Source organism: Salvia splendens, chromosome 7 (genome assembly GCF_004379255.2).
Source record: "Salvia splendens isolate huo1 chromosome 7, SspV2, whole genome shotgun sequence".
NCBI lineage: Eukaryota > Viridiplantae > Streptophyta > Magnoliopsida > Lamiales > Lamiaceae > Salvia > Salvia splendens.
The window spans coordinates 31,776,511-31,792,312 of record NC_056038.1 but is presented as its reverse complement, the minus strand read 5'-3'; the positions used below and the strand labels follow the sequence as shown (position 1 = coordinate 31,792,312).

General features: G+C 34.1%; 1 protein-coding gene across 1 annotated transcript; it reads right to left on the bottom strand.

Annotated features, from left to right (window-relative positions):
* Positions 1-14,697: 14,697 nt before the first annotated feature.
* LOC121741059 (pistil-specific extensin-like protein) lies at positions 14,698-15,802 on the bottom strand. Its single transcript, XM_042133755.1, has 2 exons — positions 15,513-15,802; positions 14,698-15,186 (listed from the first exon to the last, which is right to left on the bottom strand). Exons 1-2 carry the CDS (start codon positions 15,769-15,771, stop codon positions 14,879-14,881), a joined length of 567 nt encoding a protein of 188 aa, XP_041989689.1. The 5' UTR covers positions 15,772-15,802; the 3' UTR covers positions 14,698-14,878.

Below are 15,802 nucleotides of genomic sequence, written 5' to 3'. Positions count from 1 at the left end.
AACTGTAGAATTAACTGTAGAATTATGTATACTAAATTTTGTATTATCCGATAATCACATTTTAGTTGACTATTTATTTCTTCCGTTTAATTTCAGACCGTAGCATAACTTGACATATATGGCCAAAGACTACATGAGTTGTTAATATTGGAAAGAATAAATTTCTTACTTCCCACCACATACACGTATAAAAAGTAAATTGCCACTTAAAATAACGATAATATTTTATGCATCTTATTTGTTTTGAATAATATGAAATTTACACTACTCTTACATTTAGAAGTTATACAAACTTTATAAGTTAGATTTAATTTTACATATATATATAATTTCATCTTATTCCGTAATTTATACAACTCTTTAGTAGTATTATTTAATTAATTAGAGACTAATTAAAATATATGAACTGAAAACTTTAATTGAGTAATTATAGGATGAAAATTGTAAACATTACATATTTGTGTTGTCGTTTAGCTTGTGAATTAATTCAGAAAAAAAATATTACAATAAAGGATTAAATTGCAATTTTAACCTAAATAAATGGAAGACAAACTAAACTCTATAGCACAATTCCAATTTTAATCCAAATATAAGGCTAATTAACATATACTACTACTTTTATAACTAAATTGTAAAAAAAATGAAAAATATATATGAAGTATATACTAAATCCAATAAATTAATAGTCCAAATTAAATCTAACTTTTAAGACACAATAATACCTAATTTATGACTATATTCAATTAGAAAGAAAATCAATCAATGGAGTATAAAATTTTCCAAAAATCCAACTCAATAAAAACCTAAATAAACCCTACCAACCCTACGATAAAAGTTGTGCCTCCCTATTCTCCATCTCTCTCCCAATCACGCATCTCGCTTCCTCTCCTGCGCCTCCACACTCTCTCTCAATCGGCTTCGCCACCTCCCTCTCGTTGCCTTGCCTCGCCACCTCCCTCTCTCTGCCAATCGACGCCGCCATGCCCACCGCTGTGCTCGCCAGGTTTCCTTCCATCCTGCTTAACTGTCTGTTTGGTCGGCCATGGTGTTGCCGGATGGCTCTTGCAGAGTTGCAGTTCCTGCACCGCTGTCGCTGCCTCCGTCTCTTCCGCCGGATGGTTCTCTTCCAGCCGCCGCTGCTACCTACATCCCTTCCGCCGTCGCTGCTGCCTCCGTCCCTTCTGCCGCCGTTGCCTTTACTTTCCGGCCATGCATCTCCGTCGCTGGCATCATCCCCGATGAAGTATCTTTTTCATGTTTCAGAATATAGAATTTAAAACCAATATTAAGTTATTCAAAGTTTCAGAAATATATAAATTGAAAGATTCTACATAGATTTTTGCTAATTTGATATGTTTGTTCCTTTGCCAAAGCCATTGCCGGAGTTCTCGCCAGAGCCATCTCCGGATTCCAAGCAGAACCACCCCCTATTTTGCAATCAGAAAATTAGAAAATTAGTCCATGATACATAAATGTAGATTTAACTAATGACAGACTCTATTTAAAAGTGTTTCAAAACTTTCTCAAGAAGCTAGAATTTTATTGAACAATACTCAAAATAAAATAAAGAAATAAAAGTCACTTCATCTCTCCATTTTTCCTCCAAAAAGGATATCATTGTCTTTTCATCAAACTTGACACTTTAGATTATGATAGATTTGACTATGATTCATGATTGTTTCCAGCAATCTATCCTAAATTCAGTTAGAAATACTAAATGGTGGGCACAAAAACATACGGGCACAATTCACAAACAATATTTTTTATAAAAGTAATTGAAGGGGGAAATATTGCTTCACGAGCAAAACAAGGATAAGTTGGAGAAGGGAAATACTTATTGATGTTTTAATATCGAAAATTGAACTTTCTTAGAGTTATTGATAAAATGTTTAAACATTGCAATAAATTGATAAAATCACAGAAAATACAACTGGAGCCAGAGTATTATTTGCAGTAAATGGAATTTCAGAGAAAGGTCATGGGGAAATAATAGTAAGACACTAAAATCAATAATTAAAGATTTGGAAGGAAAGGAAAATGTCAAAACAAGTTTAAAAAATTTGTCATTGACTCTAAATGGTGCTTTCAATGCTGACCGTCAAGACTACTACATTTGCCTCACTGTTATACAATGCTGCACTAATTAATTGCTGTCCCTTTCAACAATTTATCTTCTCTATTACTCGGTCATAATTTTAATCGTAAGACCTACTTTACCACTCAGTCACCACGGATAAAAATTTTAAATAATCCAACTCTCAACTATGTGTCTACTTGGTATATGTGGTTATCTATAATACTGTGTCCAATTTATTTTCTGGAATATTAATAATTACTTACTTTATCTGTCCCACTCTAAGCGATACATTTTCCCTTTTGTATTGTTTCACTCTAAATGACACATTTCTAAAAATGGCAACATCTTTGTCTCTACTTTTTCCCTCTCTTTTACTTTATTCTCTCAACTTAACACACAAAATAACACTACATAAAATTCTGTGTCGAAAAGGAAATACTCCACTTAGAGTAGGACGGAGCTAAGATTAAATAATCTTCAAGTAGTAATATAGTAGCATGTTACTCTATGAGTTTTACTGTTTCGGGGATAAGATCTATAATTGACTTTCATGAATGGTATTTGGATGGATCGTATAATTGAATTTTATGAATATTGTTTGGCTATGTTAAGATGACCTCGTATTTAATATTGGAATAGTGTCGCGTAAGACTTTTTTCAGATTTGACATTCTCCTTATGATAAAATTAATCTCGAGTAATTTCGATTCAAAAGTATCTCTGAATAATCTTGAGTCTATTTTAATCACGAATACTTAAACATCCTATTATATTACCTGAGAAATACATAAAAAATATAATTTTAAATATACTGTAATTACACTCGAAATACAGGTATATAAAATAAAATACTAGAAATATCTTTTCCAGAAAAAAGAAAAGCATTGTTCCAGATAAAAAAGAAGAAAAGCAAGAAAAAAGAATCCCTTTCATCTTGTCGAAAACAACTTATAAAGGCGTAGTACTTTATTTCGAATATCATAAACTCTTGTGAAATTTTATAAATTCAAAATTTAGTTTTTCTAAAGTGAAAAAAATGTCTTTTTACATATATCTACTCGATTCTAAACTTCCATGGACCGGTCACGGGTCACCAATTTTTTCTATAGGTGTTCCTTAATTAAGTCGTACCTTAGCCGACTCACATTTTTTTTCTCCAATTCTCTACTAATCCACACACGACTCTATCGCATATACAGCTCATCTCTTCTATTCCAATCTGTTCTACGATAGTACTCCCTCTGTATGTTCAATAAAGACAGTCTCACTTTGAGCGGGCACGGATTTTAAGAAATATAATGAAAAGTGAGTTGAAAAAGTTAGCGGAATGTGAGTCTTACTTTTATATATTAGTTTATAATAAAATGTGAGTATGAATGAGTTAATGGAATATGAGGTCCATTACAAAAAATGGTAAAAAGTGAAATGAGACAAATTTTGTGGAACAGACGAATATGGTAAAATGAGACAATCTTTGTGCGACAGAGGGAGTACTTGATACTGATACGTTCTATTTATTATTATATCTTTTCCTTTACTTTTTCATCATTTTAAATATTAATTAATTATTTTTTTTAAATAACTATGAAAAAGAAGTGTGTCACGTAGTGTGGGACAAAATTAGTATTATATATGGATCAATCTTATATTTTACTCCCTCAGTCTACAAATAGAAGGTCTTGTTTGACTAGAGACGAGTTTTAAGAAATATAGTACTCTCTCTATCTCATTCAAGATATCCATATTTCCTTCTTAGTTTGTCATACTCAAGATGTTAACTTTCCATATTTAAAAACATATTCATCTCTCCCATCTCCTCATTAAAATATTTAATCACATTTTTCACTCTACTTTATTATACACAACTATTCCACCTAAAATCTCGTACCGTTAAAAAATGTGGACATCTTGAATTAGACGGAGAAAGTAGAAAAGTGGGTTGAAAAGATTAGTAAAAGGTGGGTCCCACTTTAATAAATTACTTTATAATCAAATGTTAATGAGATAAAATTAGTGGAATGTGTGGTTCATTACCAAAATAGTAAAAAAGCAAATGTGACATTTAATGGTGGACGAACGAAAATGCCAAAACGAGACGATTATTAGTGAACAGATTGAGTAATTACTTTTATTTTTGATAATTTATAATTATGTATATTTACATATGCTAATTAACCACATATATTTATAGATTAGATTGAAAGAAAATAAAAAAATAAAGTAACTAAAACAAAAAAAAATTATTTCTCATTTAATTAAATAATACAATAATTATTTTCTTGAAAACACTGACATTTAAAATATATCTTCATTATATATAATCGAACTAATTTGTTACTCTAAGCCTAACTTTAAGACACTTTGTATGATTGATAAGTTATTGAGAGTTTTAATCTAGCTCAATATGAAATTTTCTACACCATATACATTCAATCAATAGATATAAATTAGCATAGCTTCTTGCTATTCATGATAAAATTGAAACATGAGTAATATTATGAAAATATTCAAGCATTTGATATTAGCTATTTAGTCCTTGAAGAATTTATTTTATTAATAATAGTAAGTGAAATTAAGAGACTATAAATTTATAAATTAATACCACAAATATTAGAATAGTTTCATAATAAATTAAATTGATTAGTAAATCAAGGTAAAAAAACAAAAAAAATTAGGTTAAATAGAAACACATCAAAATACTAGAAAATATGTTTTATAAGGAAGAGATTATTTCATTTTATTATTTTCATATTAATTAATGCAGATTACGATAAACTTTATATTATAAAAAATTAGAAAGCATAATAATGACAAAACTTTAATCATATATGAAGTACTAAACTTATTAGAAGATCACATAAGAAGTCGCTGACAGAAATGTGACAGAAATCATATGTCAGTAATACAATGGAGTGACAAAAATACTCTTATAGGGTGTGGGGATGTTTTAGTCCGATAAAATATCATTCGTGATTATATATTTGGTTAGAGTCATCTGCCTATTCTTTTTTTATTAAAGATTTATAATGTAAGAATTCTAAAAATTAGAGACTAACGACGCAGTTCATTTTTTTAAAAAAACCACAGTATTATTTTTCGTCTACTAATAATGCACACAGAAGGATTGGAATAAGATACTAAGTTGGGAATATATAAACGTTGACTTTTTATGGCACGATATTAATTTGGGGGTCTAATATTGGAATGTAAACATTGACTATTTGAGCACGGACTAATATTAATTTGGGAATAGGTAATTGACTCTTTTAAGGTATGTATTTATAATAAATTCACTTATTTTGTATAAATGTCCCATCATGTAGTAATTTTATTCTAATTATTTATACTGAATTCAAATTTAAAAGAATATTGTTTATATTATACTCCATTCGTTCTTAAAAAATAAATTAATTTTATCATTTTGGACCATACCTCAAAATTAGACCAAGTCTTAATATGAAAAGTTTTTATTTACTAACCAATTACACACCACTAAATGTAATAATGCGGACTTCACAATCTACTATTACAACTTTCACTGCATTTTCCTTCTCTCTATCTTACTTTAACAATTATACATTAAAATTCATGTCATTCACAACTTTATCTATTTTTTTAGGATGAAGGGAGTAGTACATTTCTTACTCACAAATTTGAAAAAGTGGAAAAGTGATTTGAGTTTGTTTTAGTTTAAATCTAAAAATAGATATATATTAGTACTTAAAAACAAAAACAAGATAATTTTTTGATTTTATTGAATCTAATTGTCTAATCTATTTTAGATTTTAGTGTATTATTAAGATGGTTTTGAGCACGGACTAATAATAATTTAACTTTTATAACGCACGGACTACTAATAATTTAGGGTGTGATTAAAATTATTAATCACAATGGCAATCAGTGTTATTGAAGGGTTAGTAAAAATCAATGAATATTATGTTGATTGTTCCGACGGATCAAGATTGCAATATTATTTTATAAGTAAATTAAAAATTACGAATGTGTTGTAAATTGGGGACGTTCGGTTTTAGTAATAACTAGGCCTGCTTATTCAGCCGGTTCCGGTTCTAACCGGACCGGTTGACCGGTTAACCGGTTCTAATTTTTCATAAATCTTGGAACAGGTACCGGAAGAACCGGTCGATTCCGGTTTGGAATCGGAACCGAAATGTATTTTAATCCAAATTTATTTATAATTTTAAATAGTTCAATACTAAAAAAATAATTACTTAATATCTAGAAATATAACAAATAATACCTAAAAATTCAAATAAACACACAAAACATACAAACCAACAATACAACAATATTCATGTTGTTAATTGATGGGTAAGAATTGTAACACCCCTTACTCGATTAGACTTAACCAAATAAGTGGTGTCACATTTCTGGTCAGCTCGATTAACAACTATACAAATACTGCTTATATTTTTTTTAACCAACGGAAACTATTCTTCACACATACTATAATATAAACACTAAACCTGGTATGATACAACAACTCTTAATTTCTATACATAACAAAACAACTTCACGTGTTTCGATAGATATTTACAACCCCACCATCAAAAGAGAGTTATAACCTTACAACTTCATAACCAAAATTTACAACCCAAAAATCCACCTCAGCATACCACGTATACTTCAACATTACCAGCAAAAAGGGGTGGTGACTTGACACACGCAGCTGCCAACTAGCGATAACACTCCCTTCTATACTCTGCAAGGAGTGGGGGGGGGGGGCGAAAGGGGGGTTTGAGCTTCGACAAGCTCGTAGTGTAAACGCATTTCAGAATAGAATATCTAAAACTTCCATCTATATTACTATCACAAACTACACTTTATTACCTGGAATGTATCAACCATATCTATTCACAATATATCTGTTATCAATATACAAATTCATATAACATCCCCAAATAATTCAATCACTTCACACGACCAACATAACCACATAAATCAAATACCAACTGTCAACCAAAGTCGTATGCATCGTCGTATAACACTCTATATCATATAATCATGTCAACTTATCACTTTCTTTCATATAAACAATAGTCATCTATAGCAATTTGAATTATTTCAAGTACATATAACGATCACTCACAAACAACACCTTTAGCCCCAAATATTGCTTAGTGAAAGACACGGTACACGGACACTATAGCCCGATAAGGGCTTCTGTAACACATATATCCGCCTGGCACTCTATATCTCTTCTGTAGCCTATTACAAGGCATCATCTAGCACTATAACCCGTATAGGGTACATATCATATAGACCATCGCTTCGGTTATCCAGAAGCCGAATGGTCAACATGTGTACAGTACTGCTATCCTATGGCATGCCAACTATACCCTGTGACTCACTTAAGCAACAGGGGAAACACATATTTCTCATATCACTTTTCACTTTTAATGTTGATCATCACATATAAACCTGTAAGTCACTTTGCATAACACATGTCCATTCACAATTTCGAGATATAACACCCAGCAATCTCATGATTCTCACAATCATACTAAAGCTATATCACACGTACATCCACACCACATAACTACGTAGTAATATTTACTGGAGTTAAAGACTTTAAACTCTAGAGTACGCGTACACTACCTGTACACGTCACAAAAACCTTTTTACTTGTTTACTCAACCTTGGACCTGTTCCTTTCCTTTAGCACTTGTGCTTGCACCGTGTTCATCTAGGTTTAAAATAGCCAAATATACACTTCATAAATAAATACTTAAAGCACAAATATTGAAGCCAAAATATCACATCTATCTATCTCCCTTTTAGCATAAAAACCTCTATTCTTAACTTTTAAAGCTTTAAAAAAATATTGACTGCATTACATCATCTTCATACAATAAACTGACTTAGCTCGGAGATAACTAGGGGTCGAGCCCTACACCAAAATAAACCTCTAGGTATCTATTTTAATTACAAAAAGGTTATCCTCAAAATTCCAAGGGATTAGGGAGTTATGAACGTTTTACTACAGCCTGCCAGTTTGTGACAGATTCTGGCGACTGTTTAACATGAATTTTTAAAAATAGCAAACGTTGATGAAATGCTCTGAAATGTTTCAGACATCTTCCCAAGACCTGATAGTATGCATAAAAAATTTTAGAACATAAATTATAGCATGTTAAGGTGGCAGAAAATGGCCAGTACATCAGCACCAGAACCGCCTACATACAAGCTATTTTCTATTTGTGTGTCCTTGGATAATTACCCCAAACACTTCATGTTCAACAACAAGATTACATGGTTTTAGTCCAATTATGATTCATCTCCAACAATTGAAATCCCCAATTCAAGAACCCTAGACTTTGGTCCCAACATAATCACCAATCAAACTATTTTCACACTTCAATTATGCTAGAAAACTCTAATACATGCCTACTCCATCACAATATTCAATCAGAAATCCAAACTTTAAAGATTGAACAATAAGGCAAAATTGGTTCTTTTCTTCCTATTCAACTTAGGCATGAATTCATTCAATTTAACATCAATACTCTTCTTAGAAACAAGATTGAAGAACTTGGGGAAAAATATAACATTTGATTCGAACTATTTTTGAGACTGTAAGAGTGGCAGTGAAGGTTTTCAAGAGAGATGAGAATACGTGGGAGAGGGAAGGAGAAGGAAAGAGGATGTCTTTTTCTTTATTCTAATTTCCAACTCTTTTATCATTTGTAATTATAGTTACTATAATTCTCTCCTAAAATTCCCCATCAATGCACGTTTCTTTCCACCCATCCATTTATTAATCAATTTTCTTATTTTCTAATATTAATCATATATACCCATATATATATAATCCTTAAAGTTAAGGATATTACAAGAATGATGCCAAGTGTAGTAATAATATTATGTAAAGAATCATCAAATGAATTAACAAATATTAGGTCAGACTAATTTATATTGGCAATTCATTTTTTTTAAAAGGAGTTCTAAAATTTAGCAATTTTTTTTAGAAAAGGAGTTTTATAATTGAATTTCATTTTCCCTTTTTTTGGCTAAACAAATATTCAATGGAATTTTCAATACTAATTGTTCTTGTTGTGACTTTGGGGTTTAAAACGGAACAATTAATAAATATTCACAAACATGTTAAGATTGTGTATGTTAAATGAATTGTTACATCAAATTTATTATAAAGTTAAATTTCTATCATATGAAATGATATTGTATTTGTAGCTAGTTCATCAAAATTGGATTGAGAAAATAATGTTGATTCAAAGCGTCACGGTTTAAACATTTTAAATTCTTCATAAAACAAGGTTTGCAAATTTAACACTTTTTAAATCTAAAAATCACTTAATGTTTCAAATTGTTTCAATACAATTCAATATTAATTCATTAAGTTAAATTTATTAGTATATTAAATTATAAAACAAATAAAATTGAATTCTAAAAAAACATAGAACCGGAACCGATTTTTTAAAAAAACATAGAACCGGTACCGGAACCGGAACCAATTTTCCGGTTCCCGGTTCCTCAATTAACTGATCGGTTCCGGTTAACCGAGAACTGTTAAAGCTCCCCTAGTAATAACACGTGATTGATAAAACAATTCAACTTAATCAAATATTTGGTTTGCGCAATTAAACTTAGTGATAAATAATTTGTCACACACATATTCACTTGTGATAAACAATCTAACTTAATTAAATGTTTAGTTTTGATTTTTCACATCTATAATACACTTATTCCTCACTTAATTCATGCACACTCACATTCTACTTCTTTCACTTTATCCCATAATAGTATCTATTTTAATTTTTTCTACTTTTGAATACTCTCCGAATGTTGAGTGAAATTTTTCGATCTATTTAGATATGAGATCACTAAAGCCAATGTGCAATTGTCATTGACTTCCAGGTGGTCGAATAATACACCGTAGTTATATATGTAGTTATTAATTATGTAATTTTTGTTTTTCAATTATGTAATATTAATTCTTTGTTTTAATATAAATCAGTACTCCTTGTTTATTTATAGCAAAGTTTTAGCCTCAAGAATGAGATACTCTTTCATGATTTATAATTGAAAACACTTATAAGGAATGGGATGCATCCCCTAATTTTACTACCCCAACCAATCATCTGATTTTAAAACAATTTTAATGACGTTGGAGAAGAGGTGGTTGGGAAATTGCTTATTACTACTATTATGAATCGAGGCCAATTATATGCCCAAAAACAATGAATATGTAATGGGCTAAAGAATTGAGGGATTTGTTTGGTATAGGCCTATATGGTCTTCTTAGTCCAGTTTTATTAATAGCGTGAACGGAGATGGGATCAACTAAATTTTTTTGGGAGAATAAGATACAAATATGCAATTGAGAAATTAGTCACAAGATTTAAAATTTTTACACGGACAAGAAAAGTATATTTCATTTTTTGATGTGACGACTTGCCTGTGATGCTTATTTAGTGGCACTGGCATAAGCTAATTTCAGTTATTTTATAAATATAAATTTTACACTTTAAATTATTGGTAAAATAAATAATAAAGGATATTTAGGTATAATTAATACGGAGTATTCCATATTTCTACTTTTATGATTATTAGTTTTTTTAAAAACAAGATCAATAATGATTTCCTACCTTTCCCGCGATGACTTAAATCCTTGACATAAATCCTTGCAATTTTTTATTTTTCTATCTTTAATTTTATTTAAATACACGACTTTCACTTTTATTTTTACTCTTATTATGTAATTTACTCTCAATTTATCTTTACTTACACTCGCTTTTGTTTTTGTTTTTTTTTTGTTTTACACGCTTTTTATTTACATATCCAATTTTTTCTTATATTTATTTGCTTATATATTTTTTTATTAATATACTTTGACATGATTTTATTTTTCTCTTATTTTTACTATTTTAGAATCCTGCTTTAATTTTACCTCCATTTTTATTTTATATCCATTTTACTTCCATTTTTTTTACATACATGATTTTTACTATTATTTTCTAATTTATTCTCAATTTTATTTTCTGATTTACTTACACTATTAAATTTTTGTTTCACGCACACTTTCTGTACACACTTTGGAAAAAAAAACTTTTAAACGTGCAATTTTAATGATAACATCATACCCATACCTAATTTCATCACTCATTATTTTACTATTATTTATCTCTCGCCACAGTTTTCTATCTCTTGCAACTCCTACTGCCCATCAGATAACTACTTTTGACGATATTGGGCTCCCAATTTCCAAATCTTAATAGTATTTGTCTGTCTAGTTATTATAACCAAAAAAAATTTGTCCCCTCAGTCAACACACTCACAAAATAAAATTACATTATTAATCACATAATTAATTAATAAAATTTTAAAAATAATAAAAAAATGGGTACGGCAGCCGCTGCCCAGTCAACCGCCGCGTATGCAGCTGTTCCTCCCCCGCCGCGGCTCCCTCCCGCCTTGCAATAGACCTCCGTGGCGGTCTATTGTGGACACTCTTAGAGTGACTATCTATTGTATTTAGGAGTGGCAAAATGGGTAACGGGTAATGGGTAATTCTCATATCGACTCATTGGGTATTCATTAACCGACGATAACGGGAAACAGGGAGGGATCTGGTAGTGTGTTTTAGAGTTTTGCGGGTAGCGGGTATACCCGTTGATTCCAATAATACTGGTATAATTAGTATTAGACATATACCATCTTTTAATACTTTATAGAATCTAAGAGTTCTTTTGAAACATTTTTATATTCCAACGAACATACAATTGAAAACTCATCGGAATTAGCTATCGAGTGTCCTCTCACTTTTATTCTCAATATATTCGAAGCTTACCATTGATATTAATACAGTAAATTAGGGAACATTGTCGGTTATTAGAGTTTTCAAAATTTCTATCAGGGTTTGGATCGGGTACGGGTACCCGCAATGTCGGGTACGGGAAACCCGACACGGGTATAGGGTAATCCCGATATGTTGCGGGGCGGATATTGGGACAATAAATTTGACTAAAATTAAGTACGAGTACCCGACTTATCGGAAGCGGATAACCGCGGGTAACCATTTCGCAACCGCTAATTGTATTATTGAAACACAAAGCGTATATTTCAGTATCCACGTATGGCAATTATAACTTCTACTAGTATAACTGTACTGTTTCTGGCTTTCTGCAGAATTAATTACCCACCCGTTTCACAGATATTAAAGTGTTTCGTTCCCACTTCACATTAAATGAAAAATAATCGATATATTATAAACAAATAAAATAATAAATATATTGTTATTACACCTTGTCTGCTTGCGTGAATTCCAAAGAAATAAACTTGAAAGTACCATAATGACACATCCTCTCAAAGAAGCGATTAATAAGAGAGAAAATAACATGAAAAAGGCATTTATGCTACATATACTCTCTTCATTTTTGAATAAGTACTTTATTTTTTTTAAGTCTAGTAAAAGTGTCATTTCAAATTTTCAATTATATAGAATATAAATTAAATTATGGCATTTTTATCGTTCCACTTACATTTAATAAGTCTTTATACTTGATAATTAATTATATTGATTTACTATGATGATTAATAATATTATAAAGATAATTTCTTTATTTTTTGTAATACGTGGGATTTTAGGGCACCCACAATGGGGCGCCCGATGGCGGCCATCGTCCTCTGGCCCGGACGATGCCTCCATTGTGGGTGCCCGCCATCGTCCGCGCCCTACGCCAATGCCCGATGCATCGTCCGCGGAAGAAGCGCGGAAGATGGCCTATCGTCCGCGCCATCGTCCGCCCCATTGTAGGCTCGGCGGACGATGGGCTATCTTCCGCGCCATCGGGCGCCCATTGTGGGATCGGCGGACGATGACACGCGTTTTTGATTTTTTTATCTATTTAAACCTCGTTTCTCATTCACTTATTCATACGAACATCTCGCCTCTCTCATTTCGCTCATCTCTCACATTTCTACCTCTCTCACATACCAAAATGAACCACGACGATGACACCATGAGTTCTAGCTCCTCGGAGTCGGGTAGTTCGACCTCGGAAGCCTTAGATGCAGCCGTTGAAGAGGCCATGGCGGAATGCTTAGTCGAAATGCAGCGTGAGGAGGCGGCGGCGGAGCAGATCCACAGGTCTATTCGACGTCGGACGTCTGTCCGACGCGACCACCTGGCAGCTCACCAACGTCTGGTTGAAGACTATTTTGCCGATCAACCACGGTGGGGACCGACTGTTTTCCACCGCCGGTTTAGAATGTCGCGTTACCTATTTCTCAGCATTGTCCAGACGTTGTCGTCATGTGATGAATACTTCACGTATCGGGAAGACGGCGTCGGCAGACCCGGCCTTACACCGTTGCAAAAGTGCACGGCTGCACTCCGTTAGTTGGCCTACGGCACCACGACGGACATTTTCGACGAGTACCTCTACGTCGGGGATACAACAGGCCTGGAGTGCCTGAAGAGATTTTGTAGGGGAGTTGTGGAGGCCTACGACGACACATATTTGCGCAAGCCGACTGCCACTGATTGCCTGGGCCTGATGAAGATGCACGAGTAGGCGCACGGCTTTCCTGGGATGCTAGGGAGTATCGACTGTATGCACTGGGAATGGAAGAATTGTCCGATGGCGTGGAGAGGCCAATTCACTAGTGGATACAAGGGCAGCCACCCGACTTTGATCCTCGAAGTCGTTGCTGACCATCGGCTCTGGATCTGGCATGCGTACTTCGGCATAGCCGGGTCCAACAACGACATCAACTCATCCACCCTCTTTGCCGAGCAATGCAACGACAATGGCCCGGCCATCGAGTTCACTGCCAACAGGCGCCGATACCACATGGGGTACAACTTGGCCGATGGCATATACCCACGGTGGCATGTTTTTCTGAAGACGATCAGCTGCCCAATGGGTGAGAAGAGGGTTTTATTTGAGCAAAAGCAGGAGTCGGCGCGGAAGGATGTCGAGCGGGCATTTGGTGTGCTCCGATCACGGTGGGCAATTGTGAAAGTGCCGGATCGTCTCTGGTTCAAGGAAGTCATCGCCGATGTCATGTATGCGTGCATAATCATGCACAACATGATAGTCGAGCATGAAGGTGAGAGCATCACCGAGTGGAACGATGATGACAGTGCATCTAGCTCGTTCAGCATGGCGACCGAGACCCCCGCTGGAGGATTACCGCTAGGCTTCAATGAGGTTCTATTTGGACAGGCCTCAATGTGCAACCAACAAGACCATGCTCAACTCATGAACGACATGATTGAAGAAGTGTGAGCCCGTAACCGTCGTCGCTGAGTTTGCGTATTTTTTAATTCGTATTGTAATGTATTAATTATTATATATGAAATTAAGTTTTTTCCCAATTTTTTTAGTTATTTAAATATTCAAATAAAAGAAAATGCATAGGGCGCGCCTTAGGGCGCCCCATTACAGGTGGGGGTAGGAGGATAAAACTGATGACGTGGCGCCATAGGGTGCCCCATTGTGGATGTCCTTACTCAGTACAGTACTTAAAAACATAAGAACAAAACCCTCGAACCCATTACATATATAATCATAAATCATGCAACTATGTCTGCTTTAATATAGCCATTCTATTATTGATCTCATAACTAAACCCACTGTAAAGGTTCTAAATACTAATTACACTTTATTAACGACTTAACGTAGCCATGCAAATCCAAACGCAACATTAGTACTATTATTATACAAATACAAGAACAAGAAGCATACTAAAGCACGAAACGACGACGTACTAACAGAACATTAACACAGGCACATACCAATAGAAAATGTACAAAAAATTACTAGTAGTGACATGGCAGTTTCTTGGCGGCTTCAAAGGCGAAGGGTCCAACCGTAAAGAGCTCAAACGGCAGCGGCTTTGGCGGGGCCTCCACCGGCTTGCGGAGGAGTGCTCCGAGGGCGCCACCGTGGAGGTTGGTGGGGACGTTACAGGCCGCGGAGGGAGAGGAGATGAGGAAGACCTTGCACTTGTGGGACCCAGAGGTGGTCAGCTTCTGCGGCATGAAGAAGAAGTAGCCGTTCTTATCACTCGTCTTCTTCTCCTCCATGCTCGTCTTCGAGTTGTTGCATTGCAGCTTCACCACAGCACCTAAACCATAAACATAAATCAAGGTGGAGTTTTGCCTTTTGGTGTGTTTTTAAGAATGAATGTCTAAGGTGTAAGGACATTATTGTAATACAGCATCTATGCTTTAAAAAAAATACTACTCCGTATCAATTAAAATTAAGGGACACAAACGAAAGTATCTTAATAAAGCATGAGCTTAAGATTTAGTGGATAATATATGTCCTTTTAACTTAAGGACATTTTTCTTTGCACCCTCAAATTTGGTTATTTTTTGAAAATTTTCAACGTGAGTAATTGCATATCGAATTTTGTGTCCTTATAAGATAAGCCTGTGTAGTGAAAGGTACCAGCAAGAGGAGTGGCTCCGATGAGAGTGTCGACTCCTCTATACTTGCAGGACTTGCAGTAGACGACGCCTTGAATAGCCACCATCTTCCTCACTGGAGGGTGAGACGGGGCCGGGGCCGGGGCAGGGGGGTGATGGTGGTGTGGTGAAGGAGACGGGTGAGGGGCTTGCGCCGGTGGTGGGTAGGTTGCAAGGGTGGCGTTGGCGGTGAGGAGAAGAGAAAGGACAAAGGAAGTGAACACAGAAACAAAAGGCATCATGTTAAGTGAGCTGAAGAGTGAGGAGAACAGT

Excerpts from the sequence above, each read along its gene's own strand:
- LOC121741059 (XM_042133755.1), bottom strand. The coding sequence starts at position 15,771 with ATGATGCCTTTTGTTTCTGTGTTCACTTCCTTTGTCCTTTCTCTTCTC. Across the intron at positions 15,187-15,512 it reads CGGAGCCACTCCTCTTGCTG|GTGCTGTGGTGAAGCTGCAA; the intron begins GTACCTTTCACT and ends TTTATGGTTTAG.